The 19285-nt window shown below is 45.1% G+C and overlaps 2 protein-coding genes across 2 annotated transcripts in view; one reads left to right on the top strand and one right to left on the bottom strand.

The window, feature by feature from the left end:
* egfem1 (EGF-like and EMI domain containing 1) overlaps window positions 1-19285 on the bottom strand; it is a gene marked incomplete at both ends in the record, with an annotated part of 72966 nt that overhangs the window by 32281 nt on the left and 21400 nt on the right. Inside the window, 10 exons of the mRNA XM_080007348.1 lie at window positions 3937-4065; window positions 4351-4479; window positions 8415-8546; window positions 8957-9175; window positions 9370-9492; window positions 10252-10370; window positions 11090-11231; window positions 11856-11978; window positions 14210-14332; window positions 18865-18990. Coding sequence (XP_079863474.1) covers window positions 3937-4065; window positions 4351-4479; window positions 8415-8546; window positions 8957-9175; window positions 9370-9492; window positions 10252-10370; window positions 11090-11231; window positions 11856-11978; window positions 14210-14332; window positions 18865-18990 — 1365 coding nt within the window. The remainder of the gene's footprint in view (window positions 1-3936; window positions 4066-4350; window positions 4480-8414; window positions 8547-8956; window positions 9176-9369; window positions 9493-10251; window positions 10371-11089; window positions 11232-11855; window positions 11979-14209; window positions 14333-18864; window positions 18991-19285) is intronic.
* Window positions 475-3839, top strand: LOC307235333 (EH domain-containing protein 2-like). The gene is made up of 6 exons (XM_080007374.1): window positions 475-910; window positions 995-1171; window positions 1296-1393; window positions 1957-2369; window positions 2554-2718; window positions 2908-3839. The coding sequence occupies exons 1-6, from the start codon at window positions 693-695 to the stop codon at window positions 3463-3465; spliced, it is 1629 nt and encodes a 542-aa protein (XP_079863500.1). The 5' UTR covers window positions 475-692; the 3' UTR covers window positions 3466-3839.

The raw sequence follows: 19285 nt of genomic DNA, 5'->3' as shown, positions 1-19285 counted from the left end.
AAAATTATTATTATTAATTTGTTATGCTAATATTTGTAATATTATTGATATATTTTTTTTGTTAAAAAAATATATGTTATTTTTTATTATATTATTTTAATACCAAAAAGTTTTTTATAGGTTTTAATTTAATAATTTTACATTATATATTTTTGAATAATTATATGTTTATAATAATAATAATTATTATTATAATGATTACTACTATATTTTATTTATTTTATAGCAAAAATATGATTATTATTATTATTATAATTATTATTATAACTGTTGATATTATCGTTGTTACTATGTTTAATTTAAATAACTAAACAACTGAATGGATGGCTGTTTACATACATCCCTCGCCAAAAAGAAACCCCGCAATCAATCAATGTTATAAGCTTCGCCAAGATTATCCCGCTTCGATAATAAAAAAAAAAAAGATTTCAGAACTGAGCTCCGCTCCACCCTGTCCCACTTGGCGTTTTGTAGGGGGTTTTTTTTGTTAGGTCCAGCTGCAGCTCTCCGGTCGTGGTTACACCCTCTCCACCCTCTAATTGTGCGGCAGCAGCAGCAGCGGGACACGGCAGACAGCTGCGAGTTCCTGATAATACGCAGCTCAGACACCATGCTCAGCTCCTTCTCATCAAACTTTTCAGCTCTTGTCCTTTAAAAGGGAGGAAAAAGCGCGAAAAAATCCTCCAGCCGCCATGTCCCTTCGTCGGCTGAGGAACAACCCCCGGATGCGGGACGTCAGCGTGGTGACGGAGGAGCTGAAGAACCTGTACTACAAGAGGCTGCTGCCCATCGAGAAGCACTACTCCTTCCATCACTTCCACTCCCCGAGCTACGAGGACGCCGACTTCGACAACAAACCCATGATCCTGGTGATGGGTCAGTACTCCACGGGGAAGACGACGTTCATCAGGTGGGAATCGCCGGGTTTTCCGATCGCTCTTTGCCCGTTGTCAAGTGGTATTCTGCGACGATGACGGGGGCTTCTCATTTCTAGATACCTCATCGAGCAGGATTTCCCCGGCAGCAGAGTCGGGCCCGAGCCGACCACCGACTGCTTCACGGCCATCATGCACGGGGAGGCGGAGGGGATCATCCCCGGAAACGCTCTGACGATGGATCCCATGAAGCCCTTTCGCAACCTCGACCACTTCGGGAACGCCTTTCTAAACAGGTGACGGCATGATCTGCGTTAGCATGGGGAAGCACCAAAGAAAACTTTTGGGACCGTTGCGGTAAGAACAGTAAAACTGCCAAAGCTTAGAGGTTGGTACATCTCCATCCCCTTTGCCCCTCAGGTTCCAGTGTGTTCAGCTGCCCAATCAGGTCGTGGAGAACATCAGCATCATCGACACACCGGGCATCCTCACCGCTGCTAAGAGGAAACTGAGTCGCGGTGAGATGCAATTCAACTTTTCATCTTCCTGTCTTTGTTCTACTTTTGGATATTAGAAAAAGTCCAGCGAACTTTGTTGGTTTTTTTTTTCGTTTTTTTTTTTAAGCTAGACAGCGTGTTGTTACATTATGCCAGGTTTCGCAGCTTTATGCAGACACGTTTGGCAAAAAATAAGATATGATTAGCATAATTAGTTCAGATGAGATTACTCCGATCAGATGGATTAGGATCCAAAACAATAAGATAAGAAAATGAGGAGAGGATGATGAGAGATGACACTTAAGACCATGTGGTAAACATTTAGAGTATCCCGGCCCTTTTTCCATTCAGAAGCCCAGTGAGATGAAATAGGACGACAGTTTGCTGGACCTGAGATAAGTAGCCTGGGAGCCTCCACTGTATTTTATGGACTTATTATTCTGAGGGTGTAACCCAGATGCCTTGCAACTGACGGAGGCCACTGGAAAGCGTTCTCCCCGCTTGGAAGCAGCACGCCACATTACATCTCGCGCTGACATAAAAGCCCTTCTCTCCCCCACCCCGCTTCCCACCCCCACCCCCAGGCTACGACTTCCCGGCGGTGCTGGGCTGGTTCGCCGAGCGCGTGGACCGGATCATCCTGCTGTTCGACGCCCACAAGCTGGAGTTCTCCGACGAGCTCACCCGAGCCTTCGGGGCTCTGCGCGGCTACGAGGACAAGCTGCACGTGGTCCTCAACAAGGCCGACAGGGTGGACTCCCAGCAGCTGATGCGAGTGTACGGCGCCCTCATGTGGTCGTTGGGGAAGGTGTTCCTGACCCCGGAGATCCTGAGGGTGTACGTGGGGTCCTTCTGGTCGGAGCCGCGGAGGATATGCGACCATTACCAGCTGATAGAGCTGGAGGAGGAGGACCTCCTGGCCGACATCAGGAACCTGCCTCGCAACGCCGCCGTGCGGAAGCTGAACGACCTGGTGAAGAGGGCCCGCTTGGTCCGGGTAAGGGATTGTTTTTAAATGACCCAGAAAGCCCTTCCATATGATTATGGTTTGAATATGGAATCTAAAGCCTTGAGACCAAGAACCCGATAGAATATTGATTCCATTGAATAAATGTCACGGGCCCTGATCCAGGCCAGTTTAGTTCATCTTACCATCATGTTCGCAACTTCCCTCTTTCCAGGCTCACGCACACATTATCAGCTACCTGAAGCAGGAGATGCCGACCATCTTTTGCAAAGAATCGAAGAAGCACAACCTGATCTACCAGCTGCCGGTGATCTTCACCAAGATCCAGCAGCAACATCGCGTCCCAGCCGGCGACTTCCCCAACTGCACCAAGATGCAGGTAGACCGCCACCTTCTTGCGGTGTACCCACCGTGCCGCTGTGCACATGTGCACGCCTAAAAACAGTGCATGACTGTTTCTAAAACAGTCGTCATTGTCATTTATTAGAAATCGGGGATCTTTAACAGGCCTTTGATGCCGTTACCAAAAATTCCAAGGCAAAATTGTAATTTTTGTCTTTTTGTCCAGGAACGTCTTTTAGGCCATGACTTTTCAAAGTTCAAAACCCTCAAGCCGAGCTTGATGGCCTCCCTGGACAAATTGCTCTCGACTGACATTGCAAAGCTAATGCCCTTGCTCCAACAACAAGAGCTGCAGAAAGCCTCACTGCCCGGGACTTTGGACGGCAAGTTTCTCGGAACGTTCAGGCCGACGTACTACAAGAGCGACCCCTTCAAAGAAGTCCCCAGAGAGGACGAGACCGGCGAGGAAGAGCTCGACGAGTGGTCGGTGGAGAAGTATAAGCCCAAATACGACGAGATCTTCTACAGCCTCTGTCCCAGCGAGGGCAAACTGAGCGGCACCGTAGTGAAAGGGTGGATGGCGTCCACCAATCTGCCCAACTCGGTGCTGGCCCACATTTGGAGGCTTTCTGACCTGGACTGCGACGGCAAGCTGGACAATGAGGAGTTTGCCCTGGCCGTCCACCTCATCCAGGGGAAACTGGATGGCCACTGGCTGCCGCGAGAGCTGCCCTCTCACCTGGTGCCGCCTTCAAAACGGCCTCGTAAAGACAACGAAGAATAAGGGAATAGATTCTGATGTGATAGCCCACTTACCCACTAACACTTAGCAGTTAAAAATACTAGTTTAAAGGGTACTGTATACTGTATACATTATTCTATTTTTTGATTATACGATAACATGCGTCATCCATTTTGTGAATGCAAATGAATTTCATATGTACCTCGTCATTGTATCCTTTTTTTTAAGGTTTTAACTTCCCTTATTTAATCCCTTTTTCTTATAAGAACCGGACAAGAAATGAGACTTACCAGCCCTCAAAGTTATGGGAGAAATTACAAAAGAATTGCAAAAAATGTAATAATCTGACGAAGCTTGTACAGTCACAGGTGCCAAGGTTGGCAAGGTGCTCTGCATGCTCAATAAAAGTCCTTTATCCACAATATTATTTTGTTTTTTTTTGGTTTATAAGACAATATAAAATGATTTACAAAACTATTTCCAGGTTATGATAAGAGTGCGGTTTGTGCTCACAGAGGTGGCAGAAGCGGCCGTACAGTCCAGGCGAGCACAGGCAGGATCCAAACAGACGGTGGCAACGTCCACTGTTGGGACAGATGCATTTTCGCCGACAGAGTCTCCCAAAGTAGCCCGGGGGACAACCTGCCGGGGGAGAAAAATGACGTAGGGAGCGTGTTACACTTCAGCGGGCGACCTGTGTGGCCCTGAAGAAAGATCACTTCCAAAAGTAGGTTTGAATTTAAGGCTCGGGAGACATTCTTGCGCTTCTCCACACCCAGAACACCAGACCGAAAATAACCACATCGATTTGTACGGGTTTGTTTGTGTATTTATATTGTGTCTGTTGAAATGAGGGTTGGTTTAGCGTGTACTGCATGTGCGTTCCCTAAATGTTCTCCATCCATATCTGCTGAAGTGTGTACATACCATCCTCACATGACGGGCCCCGGACCCCGGCTGGGCACAGGCAGTTCCCCGTCACGGGGTCGCAGGAACCTCCGTTCTGACAGCGACACAAAGTGCTGCAGCCTTGTCCGTAAGTCCCCTGTGGACAGGCTGGAAAAAGAGGAAAAGAAATGCGTATTCGAGGCATCGAAAGATGAGGGGGTGTTGGTTCTTACATGATTGCTGGGATATCCCAATAAGAAAAAAGTCATTATTGTGACTTTGGCACAGCCAGGGCTGAAGAGTTGCCTTCCCCTGGCCTAAGATTTACAGTAAGGGACGATGCTCAGTGCTCAGTATATTCCCTTCTATCATACACGGCGCCTCGTATGCTCCGTAGATCATGGAGGAAAATGTGTTTTGTATTTAAATTGATGCCATTTAATAATATAGTTGATTCCCCATTCAATTGGTGATTTTGTGATTAAATTGGTGATTCTGTGTTTAAATATTGATGAATACAATCTACGGTCACAAGGGGAAAAAGAGAATTTTTGAATTTTTTTTTTTTAACAATTCATTCGTCAAATCACTTTTTTTTTTTTTTTAATCAATTCACAGCCCTGGTATCAACATGTCAGCGTATCATATCTCATGAGAGTAGCGTCAACACCATTTCGTATTTAAAACCCGAAAATCCAAACACACAGGTTCAAACAGAGTGTCCAGAGCAGGTCAGCACATTCTCACTCCGAAGCGCCGGAGGCGTCGTTTCCTTCGCTGCGAACGGACTGAAAGAGAGGACGCAATCGATGCGGCTTTAAAACAAAAAAAAAAACGAAAGAAAGAAAAAGAAAGAAAAAGAGAGTTATGCTCTGGCATGAAGACTGTCAACACTTGGAGCGTCCATTCCTGTGTGGAGCTCTCCAGGCTCCTCATCTGGCCGGCCTCTTAAGCAGTTATGACGTGGCCCAGCTGCCCCCAAGGATGTGCTATAGCGGAGCCGCATTCCTCCGCCCGCGTACCATCCCTCTTCTTCCTCCACACTTCGGGCGGTTAGCAGCAGGTAGGACTCTTTTAATCGACCGATTCACGCGCGACTACGGCGCGTTCGCCGCGTGGCGCGTTCTCGACCAGCGGCTCTCCAACTTCTTTTTTTTCAGTAAGTACTTCTTCAAGATCTTTTTTCCCGCTGAGCACACCCTTCAACGGGCGGTGGGAGAAAAAGAAAAGGAACATAAACGGTGTACTGTATGTACGTCGTTTGTGGGGTTTTTTTTCACATTATATATCACAAATAAACACTTCCTTTGAAATTTTCAGAGTGCCCCCTGCAGTACCCCTGCAGTACCCCTCAGGGGCACATGTACCCCCATTTGAGAAACACTGATCAAGAATGATAAAGACAAGAAGAAGAAGGAAACAGTCTTTATTCATCACGCAACACACCACACTACAACACATGCTTGCACACACACACATGCACATGCTTTTGATGGTGGCCGGTGAAATGGATTCTCTGCTTTTGACCCATCCTGGCTTGTCCTTCCTCCGGGGGCACAGCCAGGAGCAGTGGGCAGCATACGTGGACGCGCCCGGGGACCAGGTGATAATTGTCCATTGCTGGTCAGACAATGATGTTGTGCATGTTTTTGGTGGGGGTCCTTACTGACGTGAGGTGGAGGAAACCCCATGTGAGCACGGGGAGAACATGCAAACTCCACACAGAAAGGCTCCTATTTGGGAGATAACCCGCCGGAGCACGGTGCCAACAGCGCCCCAGGCGGGAATCGAACCCAGGACCTTCTTGCTGTGAGGCAGCAGTGCAATGCACTGTGCCACAACACACACACACACGTGAAAAATTGAACTTTTACCAACAAAACATTGCAATCTGATAACATTTCAAAAGCTATTTCTGGTAATGACTGACGTCCGTTGGTGATGGCCGTTATCAACCCGGTTTTCAAGTTCCTGGTATTGTTCCATCAGCCTGCTAATGCTAACACTAGCTAGTGGCGGCATCTTGTGACGTCACATAGAAACTACAGCGGATAAAAGACTTAAGAGAGATTAACGGAGACGTCGATATCGAAATCTACAACGTCCCATTCAGCGTAACTCATTGCAGTCATTTCGGAGGCGTAATATGCTTTCCCTTATTTTCTGTCATGTATATGATGTTACAGTATGGGATGTTCATATCAGATGTGGCCAAAGTGTCAGATAATGAAGTAAACGAATGAAAAAGAAATCGCTGCGAAACAAAAGGCTCAGGGTTCTGAGCGCTCGGTTTTCAAAGGTTTATTCTACTCTCAGCTCGTCACAGGTTTCGCCCTGCTCCACCCCATCTGCTGTGCGTTTTCTCCAAACACAACCATTAGAAATTGGGTTTGCTATGTTGCCATGGCGACGTCGCTGTGGACTATTTCCCTAAGTGGAAGCTGTTAAACTAAGCACGCTAGTTATAAAATCGCTTAAAATTAATAATCTCTGTCAATGTATCCATATATTTAGTAAGTAGCCACGTAATAAGTGCGAAAATAACCCCCAACAGGGTGATCGGGGGTTGTATTATGACCGGCTGCACATTGTCCTTTACTTATCCAGCAGCATTTTCCCCAAAAATACCTCCGCTCCTTATAGACCGCTATGCAACCAAATTCTAATGCGGCCGGAGGCTATTGCTCTTGTCACAGACCATGTCCAATATTATCACTGGCACGACGCGCTTGACATGTGGCTCTATCTGCTACGGTATGTCTTCCACACCGGAGGAGCTTTGTTGCTAAAAAAAGTGACAGATTGTTTCTCATGGATTTATCCCCCATATGGTCCTCGCTCCTGATTACAGGCATGTCTGGAGTTCACATCAGAGACGGCCATTAATCACGTAGCTCGCTGGAATCGAAAACGACGGAGCCCCGGCTTTTCCGAGCCCGCTCGCGAGCATCGGAGGTCCTGGCCCCCGGGGCGGCGCTCTCGCCGCGGGCCCTGGACGCTCTCCAGCAGCGGGAGAGAGATTGATTCCCGCGGCGGCGCTGCGGTACGGACGACCGCAAAGCACCGAAAGCCCTGCGCGGTGGAGCGGACGGGTTGTGCTACGGCGGCTCCGGAGACTTAAAAACACGCAGGGCGCTCCTCTTCCTCGAGCAACATTCTAACAGACAAAACACAGTCAGTGGGACATGCAATCGGATGGAAACAGGTTAAAATGTGTGTTTGTGTGTGTGTGTGTGTGTGTGTGTGTGTGTGCGTGTGTGTGTGTGTGTGTGTGTGCGTGCGTGTGTGTGTGTGTGTGTGTGTGTGTGTGTGTGTGTGTGTCATTATATTGCCATTAGGCTATTTCGGGGTACACTTCAGAACACATTTTCCATTTTTAAGCATTTTACCTTTTTTCTTCACATTGCCACGTCTAATATCTTCCACAGCACCGATTAGTTTCAACGATCCCAGACACATCTGTTTAAAGTCTATGATTTACTTTAAGGATATATTAAGTTTTAGTGCTGTAGGGGACAGGTTCATTGGAAGTATTAAAGACAAATCAAACGGATTAAAGCGCTTGTCAAAGCAATGTGCTGGAAAGAAAAATGTTAAAATGTGTTTTGTTCCCAGAGTTTTGGCGAGGTTCTCCCGTAAATCAAAAAGTGATCATTTGCTTTTTATTATGTTTAATAGCCAAAGGTGTAATTGGAGCTTGAGAATGGTAGAGATTTTGAATCAACAACTAAAAACTGCCAACGCTACTTAAAATGCGGTTTTGCCAAAAAAAATCAATAAAATCGAATCTCATCATCAGCACCATGGGGATATTTCAAAACCCTGTTTTAATTCGCATGTCGGCAGATGCAAACCAAACATTTTGTTTTTAATTAAAAAAAATATTTAACAAAATTACGTCACAAAAAACAGTTTTCCTGCGGGATTGCATTTGAATTTACCTTTGCCCTAATATTCAGTAGTTATTTACTCATAATGCAATCGCAGTCCCCCAATCGGTGCAGCAGAAATCGAAAACAGAATTATACGCATAACAATGAAATTTAATGTCAGCGAGGTGTAGCTAACGTGCAACCATGGAGGGAAGATGGCGTGAGACTCACTCTCATTACAGACGATCCCACTCCACCCGGGTGGACATTCACAGCGCTCTCGGTCTGCGCCGCACACACCTCTGTTCAGACAGTCTGCACAGCTCAAGCTGCAGTCCTCCCCAAAGGAGCCGTCCAGACACACTGGAAGGTCGGGACACATTTGTGCGAAAGATTTCAATAGAAACGTAGACGCAGACACGCGGAGGAGTTCAAAGCGTTTTGCCGGTTGTGATTTGACTGCCTCCGAAGACTGACTGGTCATTATTCAGAGATAACTGACCGCTGACTGCCGCAATTGGCCAATCAGAATGGATTGCTTACTCGATTCCGATTGGTCGATAGCGGCAATCAGCGGTCATCTGGGTCTCCCGTCCCTCGTTTAACTCCTATAAACGCCTATAAACTAATGCTAGTGGCGACATCTTGTGACGCTACATAGAAACTACAAGGAAAGAGATGACGAGATGAATGCAGTCTGTATGTATCTGTATGTCCAAGTTCACCGTAGTAACAGTAAATAGGTTCCCTTACACACTGGGCGGGGACTGTACCTATTTGGCTGACCAGGTTGAGCTCCCCTCGACGTCCGCTGCCGCTGTCGTACTCATCATCGTTACCATCACCGGCTCCGGCGGCGTCGTTGTAGCGGAGCGCTGCGGTGTACTGCAGGAGCTGCGGAGGCCTGCGGAACAGCAGATCTGGCAACCTGCGCACCTCCGGGTCCTCGTCCTCCTCTTCCTCCTCTTCCTCCAGGTCGCTGTCATACAGAGCTGAGGGGACACACAGGGGCGGGTCAGTGGGATTAACCTTCCTGTGACTTGTAGTGAAGATTTGATTGATGACCTTAGCAAATAAAAAGGACGATTAAATAGCGACTCAATAGCTCAACAGCCATTTGTTTTCGAAAACAAGTTGAAGTAAAGGCGGGGGTATTTAAAGCGGAACGCTGATCAAGTTGGCTCACGGATGCAGGAGTGCTGGTCCTGCTCCAGGCGGAATCCCACTGGGCAGAAACACTCGTAGGCTCCCAGGGTGTTGACGCAGTAGTGTTCACAGCCAGAGCTCTCTGCCAGACACTCATCCACGTCTGAACAACACACACCAAATACATACAGATAAGGATTCATGAAAGACTTTTTTTTTAAATGATTTAAAATGATTTAAAAAAAAATGTCTTCATGTTGTGTAAAATAAAAAAAGCTGTTTGGAATGTAGGCATAGTCTTGGAGTGTTGGCTGTGCGGATAGAGAAGTCGCAAATAAATTTGCCATTTTCAGGACACTCATTGTCCTCAGCCACTGATTCAACAAGGAATGATAATAATACAATTAATTACATTATATTAAATTATACCATTCATAAAATAGCTTATGAAGTTGAATCACCACATGAAGCTTTTCTCATTAGTAAGAAACTGTGTCTTTGTTCATTTTCTCCTGCATGGCCATCGAAGAAGTCTTTCATTTCCCTGCAGTATAACTACAATCTATACAATATATGGACATTTTTGTATATTATGACATCTAGTGGATAAAATCGGTCATTACAGGATGTGTTTAGGATTTCATTTGATTATTTTCGTTTTCGTTTGATTATTTCCAGCGGGGAGTGAATTTTTAGGGCAAGCGTACTCCGTCAATCTAAATTTAAAAACAACTTTTTTTTTTTTTTTTTTTTAATTTGTCAGTTCGATCGATGCAATACGCTCAAAGCAGGATCTTTTAAGTGTGTGACAAAGTAACATTACATCTCCGGTGTCTCCCATAAGTGTGCCGCAGCGCGCGCGTGAAAACGCCAGAAAAAGAAACGTCCTCCACCTAATGCGATTAGAATCGGTCCCATTTACCGTCGCAGCCGCAGCCGTCTGGGTTGAGCCTGTGGCCGGCGCTGCAGCTGCACTCGTAGCCTCCCATGTAATTCCTGCACAGATGGCTGCAGCACGCCTCGCCGTTCCCACACTCATCGCTGTCTGAGACGGGAGCAGGGGCAATAGGAGGACGGGGGATAAAAAAATAAGACGGGCAAAAATCGAAAAGTAAGTAAAGTCAACCAAAGAAAAGAATTAAAGCTGCAAGCACAACCCGTGGCAGCAACCGCCTCAAAGGGCTCATACAAGATTGTGTTTAAGATGTGCATTAATTTGCAACATACTTATATTTGTGCCATGTAGCCAACTTTAACCGAGTCAACTTGATTTTCTCAGAGTTATTTAGGACTGGTGTGACATGTCTCCACAAACCGTTTGGAGTGAATCTGAGTCATGGTTTATGAGAATAGATGGTTTCAATGATGATGATTTCCAGCATTGAGAATAATACAGTGTATTTGTTTCTTTAGCTATCAATGTCAAATCTGGCACGGCCGCTGAGAGCGCGGCTGGCTACACAACTGTGACGTGAGACTTGTACAAGATTAGATATTGCAACATCCAATATGAATTTCACTGGCTAATATAACATTCCTCACCCAATCCCTTAGATGTATGGTAACTTTGTTCAGGTGGGTCCATGGAACATGCATATCAAAGTTTGTGTCATTTGGACGTCTTGAGAAAGAGGTCCTTCAATGTTCCAACATTTCCAAGATAAAGGAAATGTGTCAAACTAATATGTTCTTGATGGAGTTTTGTTCAGCATGAAGAAATTAAACCTACCAAAGCGCCCCCCTGTGGCTAAAACCACTACTGACCTACGCAGGTCTTCCTGTCCCCATCCAGCTGGTAACCTTGGTTACAGTAGCACAGTGGACCATTGGTGGTGTGCTCGCAGTGATGGGAGCAGCCGCCATTCTCCTGCTCACAGCTGTTGACGATCTCCATCTCAATGCCTAGAAATGAAGAAAAGATAAGATAAGATAAGATAAGATAAGATAAGTTCATTTATTAATGCAATCGAAGCCCAAAAACCTCAGGTACATTACACATGGGAATGGAACCTGGAGACTTCCGGCCTTAGCCCCAAAGTGTTAATAGCTAAGACAAAGGAACGAGCGACAGTCCCTCCGGGAAGTTAGGGTTTTGCAATGACAATAATCAATGCAAGTAAAAACAATTTCCACAATATTGGCATTTAATAAAATTTGTAGTAAAATCGCCAAATCAACAGAGCGCTAAAACTTGTGGTCATATGGTTATATAGTATTGTTTCATGTGCAGGCGCTGCTTGAGGCTGAAAATGATAAACCTAGTTCAATATATAACACAATTTCTATTAATATTTATTGTTTCCATTTAATATTAATGTATCTAATATTTGAATAATATAATATTTCGTTGATATCTGCACATACTCAAAAGAAGAAATGACATTACTTGAGAACATTTCAAATCACATTATAGTGAGAACACCGGAGAAAAGCAAAACAGGTGTAGCACACTGTTGTTCATACATTACGTTGTTTTATCCGCTTAATTTCAAAGATAAACGTTCAGATGCTAAAACATTCCCTTACGGTAGCACTGTTTGCTGTCGGCCCCGAGCTCGAACCCGGGGTTACACACACATCTGAAGGAGCCCGGCATGTTGACGCAGCCATGGGAACACCTCGCCAGACCCAAAGCGCACTCGTCCAGATCTACGGGAGGGACGCAGCCATACACACTCTGTAAATAGTCAACGCATTATTATATACCTTATACACACATTATACACATTATATACACATACATAAGCACAAGGGCAGAGAAACACACACAAACAGTTTATGTTAATATGAAAAACATATGAGGGCAAAAAAGCCCACTAAAGACACAAATGTATTCTAGGGTTTGACAAATATATATACAGTACACTCACTGAGAATTTAACCAGGAACATTATACTAATACTGGGCGGGGTCTCTCTTCGCCCCCAAAACAGCCTCAATTCTTCTTGACGGGGATTCCACAAGATGTTGGAAACATTCCTTTGAGATTGTGCTCCATGTTGACATGATTGCTTACATGATCGATGCATGATTTGTCAGCTGCACGTCCATGTTGCAGATCTCCCATTCTATTACATCCGAAGGTGTTCTGTTGGATTCAGATCAGGTGAGTGGGGAGGCCACTGGCGAACATTGAACTCATCGTCATGTTCATGAAACCGGTATGAGGGGACCGTTGTTTTGTGACATGGTGCATCATCATGCTGGAAGTAGCCATCAGAAGATTGGTCAATTGTGGGCATGAGATGCACACGGTCAGCAAAAACAGTCAAATAGGCTGTGGAATTCAAGCGATGAATGGCCCAAAGTGTGCCAAGAAAAGATTCCCAACACCATTACACCATCGCCACCAGCCTGGACTGTTGACCCAAGGCAGGTTGGGTCCATGGATTCATGCTGTCGGCGCCAAATTTTGATCCTCCCATCTGTGTGCCTCAGCAGAAATGGAGCTTCATCAGAGCAGGCTACGTTTTTCCAGTCTTCAACGGTCCAGTTTTGGTGAGCCTGTGCCCACTGCAGCCTCAGCATGGCCCCGGCATGGTCGTCCCCTGTTGTAGCCCACCCGCCTCGAATTTCGAGGTGTTGTACATTCTGAGATGTTTTTTCTGCTCACCACAATTGCACAGAGTGGTTATCTGAGTTACCGCAGCCTTTCTGTCAGCTCCAACCAGTCTGGCCAGGCTCCGTTGACCTCTCTCATCAACAAGGCCTTTCCGTCCGCAGAACCGGATGTTTTTTGTTTGTCGCACCATTCTGAGTAAACTCCGGAGACTGTTGCGCATGAAAATCCCCGGAAATCAGCAGTTAGAGAAATACTTAAACCAGCCCGTCTGGCACCAACAATCAGGCTCTGGTCGAAAATACTGAGATCACATTTTTTCCCCGTTCTGATGGTTGATGTGAACATTAACTGAAGCTGCTGACCCATATCTACATTATTTTATGTATTGCACTGCTGCCACACGATTGGCTGATGAAATAATTGTATGAATAAGTAGGTGTACAGGTGTTCCTGATAGGGTGTTCAGTGAGTGACTCAGCCAGACAGTTCTGGGCATTTAAGTGTTTATGGCATTAATGTGAGTTGGTTTTGTTTTGCCCCATATGACTTTAGTAATCTGTCTGACCCTGAGGCCAAGTCATAGCTCAGTCAAAGTCATAAGTACATACTGAGAGAGGTGCACAACAGCACACACACACACACACACACACACACACACACACACACACACACACACACAGACACAGACACAGACACACACACAGACACACACACACACACACCCACACACACACACACACACACATGTTTATAAAGCCAGGCCATTTGGCCACTTAACCGGCACAATTCAAATGCTGTTCTTAACATTAAGCAGACACACTCTCACACATGATTCTGAACATAAACACACCCACACACACACACACACACACACACACACACACACACACACATACATAGGTTTAAGACAAATCCAATAGGAGTTTGTCTCGGGTCATGCTCTTGGGGTTCCTGTTCTGTTAACAGGACAAAGAAACAAAGAACTGACTATGATGAATGAGACTTTTGTTCAGAGCTGGATTGCGGACACTGGAGAAGAAGGCTCTAGACATGAGCCATTAAAAAAAAATCATGTTTAAATGTTGCTTTGTGAAGGTGGTTGCAACTTAAAACACACGTATCAATGGAGCCGATTTGGCAAGGAGAGTAATTCAGCCATGTACCGTTCAAATCAAAATGGCAACTTTACTACTAAGCCGATTTCCTACACTATGGTTGCCAGTAAGGCCATTTGTGCATGCATGTGTGTGTGTGTGTGTGTGCGTGCGTGGGTGAGAGTTTTGAAGTTGAGTACAATATAGTATATCTTAGCCCTTACCGTCGCAGTCCTTGCCATTTGAAGCCGGTGTGAAGCCAGATCTGCAGTTGCACTGAGGCAGTCCGTCCTGGGAGTGACACAGCTGGGCACAGCCTCCATTCCTCTCCACACAGGGGTCCCTCACTGTCCCACAACACACACACACACAAGCTTTTTAGCGTCCTCATTTCCTGCCGACGTTGACATCCAAGGCATCCTGCTCCACACGCACCTAACTCACTCGCACTGCTTCCTTTTAGACTTTTAAGAAGGGAATTTATTTCATACAATATAACAAGGGTTCACTCTGTTTAATTAAAACCCAAAGAAAAATGTAACTTTAGAATTTAAGGACATGGAGTAAGTGATACAGAGCAAACTTTTGGATATCAGATGGCTCTTATGATCATTGTACTGAAGTTAAACGCGCATTATACGTGTACCTATTACATGTTAATGTAATACAGGGCTCCTAGTCTAAATCAAATGTCAAACTCCCTGACTTTCACTGCCTAAAAAGCTGAATTTCCACAAACTATAATGAATGGAATAACAGCCTGCCCTTGTGCTGAGCAGACAAAAAACAGCCACGGTCTTTTAAACCCGTCAATTTGCAAGCTTTATTTACTAGTTCACAGACATTTTCAGTACAAAACTTAGTTTTCACTGCTTAAACATAGTGCACAATTATGATCACATAGGACTGGGCCTAAACACCCTTATGAACACACTGGTCACTGTGAAACAAACTTTTGAGCAAAATATTTGTTCTTAAATGGGAACAAATTCATGAATTTACCCGGATATTACTTCCTTGAATTCTTCAAAGAAATTTACTCTAAAGTATCAAATGCTTTGGATTAACATTAAACTCACAAAGTTCTGATAACACTGCCTTTCACAACAAAAAGCACAATCAAACTACCCTTCAGAAATTCACACGTACATACGCACTTTCTGCATTTAATGCAGGTTGGTCAGCAGATTGCTCCAGGGCTGAGGCATCTTTCTGGAGGGGTGCTCTCTTTGCTTCAGGTCATCAATCTCATCAGAGAGAGTTTTCATTTTCATGTTTTGTTCTTCTGCTCCTTCAAGTCTTCTCTGTTCCTCAAGATGAGAGCGGTATCGCCGTCTTGCCGAGGATGCCCCGATGTCGTCAATTTCCCCCCATTGACCTCAAATGATCACACACATGACGCTGTGCACCGTGTGAGTGCTTTCATTCATGTTTCCAACATCTATTAGTCTATCGACTGAAAAACCTCTCTCCACTGTTGCATTTCCATGCGAGAGCATGAGGAGGAGTGCCACAACATTCCAGTGTTTCCGAGACCTTCTCTCCCGCCACAGAGTAGGGTATCTCCCCGGCCTGTGGCAGGATTGAAGTCAGTGAAATCTGCCCTTCTCGTTGGCACAGTCATATTGAAGAACGTCCTGCACCGCTTGGGAGCATCATCACAACTATTTCCGTCTACTTGTTTGGTCTCAGTGAGCAGTTTGAGGATTCTTTTCCACCCATTGATGCATGGGTTGTTACTGCTCGCCATCCTCCTTGTATCTAGGCAATCCATGTTGCGCACAATCGTGTACTGGGGTGGGGACGTTTCTTTGCGATTTCCCTGCGGGTGTCAGTGTGGCGGACCAAGGGGCGTGGTTAAGTCGCGGCTGCAGACGGCAGCACGGCTTCCTTCTCCGCGACCACACAGCTGCCCCGATGTATGGGTTTGCGTTAGTGATATTGTGAAGCAGTGGGGAGCCGTGGGGCCAAGTACCGGCCGTCTCCTTGCGGAGGCGCAATCAGAATATTGAAAAGGTGAAACAGAAATGAACCAAAATAATTAAAAATAATACATATTTATAAATGCTTACGGCTTTTCTGAAGGGCCTAGAAGGCCCTGACAGTTCGCCACTGCTGGGAAGGCACCTGGCGCTCTCGCATTGCTTTCACTACAAAACTGACAGCTGACATCTGCTGCGATACTATCTTACACATTCAGCAACACTGGCAGATGCCCCTCCGGTTGCGCCGATCTAGAAAGAAATTAAATACATGACTACATCAGACCTGCCAACCTTGGGAAAATATTTTCAGCACTGCAATAGTGTAACAGAGTCTCTGTGGCGTTTGAGTTACTGCAGCTAGATGACTCCATCAGTTATTCACGCCGTAGCCGTCTCGTAACGAGGCTCATCACGTCGTATGCAAGCTATTGCGGCTAACTACATACAGTATACTAATCTATCTCATGAGGATATACCCCTCAAAATGCACCATCTTGTAAATTTACCAAACATGATGCACCGATCTCTGATTGTTTTGAAGTCTGACCTGCCGATTCAGATTTTCATTCAATTGTATGTTCATAATAAAACATTGACTATGAATATCTTTTACATTGTGGTCCGATCATTTAGAGTCTGTATCCGTGATGAGGAGAAATCAAATTTTCTCCTCATTTGGTCTCATTGCGTAAATCTGCTGTACGTCAATGACAAATGCATCATGTGATCTGATCACGCTCACATGATAGGACAGCTGCACATACAGACTACACTGCAATTATCCGTTAGCACAATAGTGAGATTGCTGATTTTGACACTGTGTGTTTATTATTGTTCATTATTCACGACTGAACAATAATAGAACATGAAACGGATCCTGAGTTCCAATAAAATAAAATACAACTTGGAACGGTCACTGAGTTCCAATAAAATAGAATATGGAACTGCCGATGAGTTTCAGTGTAATTCAACCTGTAACTCTCACTGAGTTTAAGTAGGATACAACATATAACTAGCATGGAGATGACCAGTTCAAACTTCAAATCAAAGCCATATTTATGCATATTTTGACCAAGAATTATGTGGTTGGTACACAAAATGTGTGCAGGTTGACCGATCAGCTAAATACCCGTTACAGAGGGTAAGAATGTGTCTAGCCTTAACAGTAATTAGCTCGTAACCTACAGTAATTAGCTAAATTATCAATTCTGCCGGTGACCACTAACGCTACCTAACAGACACTTGACAACACAGCAACTAACGTGCTCACGTTATAGCGCCATGCCGCTTTGTTGGGGCGGCCTGTACCACCAGTGGGAAGATTCAGGCACCGTACGATTTGAGCCTCCAGAGTCTTTGCTGGTGTTAAGCCGTGCTCCACCCTGTGCGTCGTTCTGGTACCGGGGGTGGGGGGCGGCTTCACTGGCTGACCGCTGTTCTCTTGGCGTGGGCTGCAGTGGAGCAGCGATGGATTCTTGGGTCGAAGATGATGCTCCTGTCGGCTTCATGTGGGCAGCGGGCTTCTTACCATTTGATGGATGGATAGTAGTTTTACAAACTTTACCGTTGGCTTTTCTGTCGTCTACTCTTCACGGCTAGTCTTCGAAGTCATTTTGTAGCCAAACCTACATTTTCCTGGCATGTTTGCCTTCATTAGCAGGTACAGGAGACTGCATATCTTGGCTGAAGTGATTGCCAGGTGTTGCCGAGCGGGAAAGGGATAAATGGGCGCTGAAAAACCAAGTAACCATAACAACCACTCATGGAATGCAGGAAACGCGTGAAAGGTATATGTAACTTTTCCACAATAAAATGACAGAAAACAACTAGACCTATGTTATATATTTTGTTGAGTTGTGTATTTACTTTATCCCAGATGCTTCCAACAATTTTCAAACCCAGAGAAATCGGTAATTTTATTATAGGCAACGGTCCGTTTGAGTAGGTCGCCTGTCAATGGCGTCATATCCCCTTTACCCTCCTCCACTTGGTACTGTATAAGTTATGGGGAAACACGGGGAACACCGGGTGATACCTCAGAAAGTGAGGAGGGGAATCGACCAAGTAGCTTACGTTATCTCGCCACTGTATTGTACTATTGTTTATATTGCTCCACTATGCTCGCGCTACGCTTTCTGTCTAGACACGGAGTGAGAGACTCCAGATCCATTTTCATCGGTGTGGCGCAAAGAAGACAACAACTCCATCCAATGATCTCACGCTACTTCACGTTATTGTTTTGACTGAGAGACTCCTAGCGGCAGAAATGACATAACGTGGGTTGAAATAGCCCGATTGAGAAAAATACCCCATGGAAAATATGACATTTTGATAAATGGCTAATTTAACTACAAACAAAGTTCCCTGATTTTTCATGACTAGGCCCAAAAATGATCAAATTCCCTGACTTTCAATGTCTGGAAGAGACTTCAAGTTCCATGATATTCCACGAATTCCATGACCCTTAGGAACCCTGGTAATACACTGGTAATACATAATACAGTACATAGTTATTTCTAAATAATAACCGCTGATCTATTATTTAACGGCCATTGCCATAGGTAATTCTCAACCTGGTATCACACTGCTTACATGATGATGCATAGGGATAACGTGCAGCCAGCCAGTTATTACCCCAAAATAACCCCCTTCAGGATCATAAAAGACCTTATCACCCTGCTGGGGGTTATTTTGTGATAATGACCGCCTGTCTGTACATTACCTTTTCCCTGTAAACTAATGCATGCATGTATATACACTAATGCATGCATTAGTGTGTATACATGCATGCATTAGTGTATAGGACGTCTGCTTTGCCATGTGCCATTTGCTTTGCCATGTGCCATTTGCTTTGCCATGTGCCATTTGCCATGTGCATATGCAGGACAACTTACATTCACAGTGCTTTCCGTCGCTCTTCAGCTGGTAGTTCTTCCGACACTCACATTTGTAGTGATTATTCCCCATGTTCACACACTGCTGCTCGCAGCCACCATTTTTTACCGAGCAGGAGTTCACCGCTTCAACGCAGGACATGCAACCACACACACACACACACACACACACACACACACACACACACACACACACACACACACACACACACACAGTGTAAAGAAAACAAAACACCTTTTTGCAGTGCAGCTGAAATAACGTCAAGCTTTGATCATTTATTTTTTGGCACAAAGCCGAAAAAAGGGTCTGTAGAATCAGAATTTTTTTTAAGCCACCTCAGACCCTTTTCACACCTCGTGCTTTTGTGGCTGTGTGACCGTGGAAAAGGCTTTGGGAAAAACTGAGGATTATATCTAAGAC

This window comes from Zeus faber (genome assembly GCF_960531495.2).
Source record: "Zeus faber genome assembly, chromosome: 9".
NCBI lineage: Eukaryota > Metazoa > Chordata > Actinopteri > Zeiformes > Zeidae > Zeus > Zeus faber.
The sequence above is the reverse complement of the archived record's forward strand: the minus strand, read 5'-3'. Positions and strand labels throughout refer to the sequence as shown.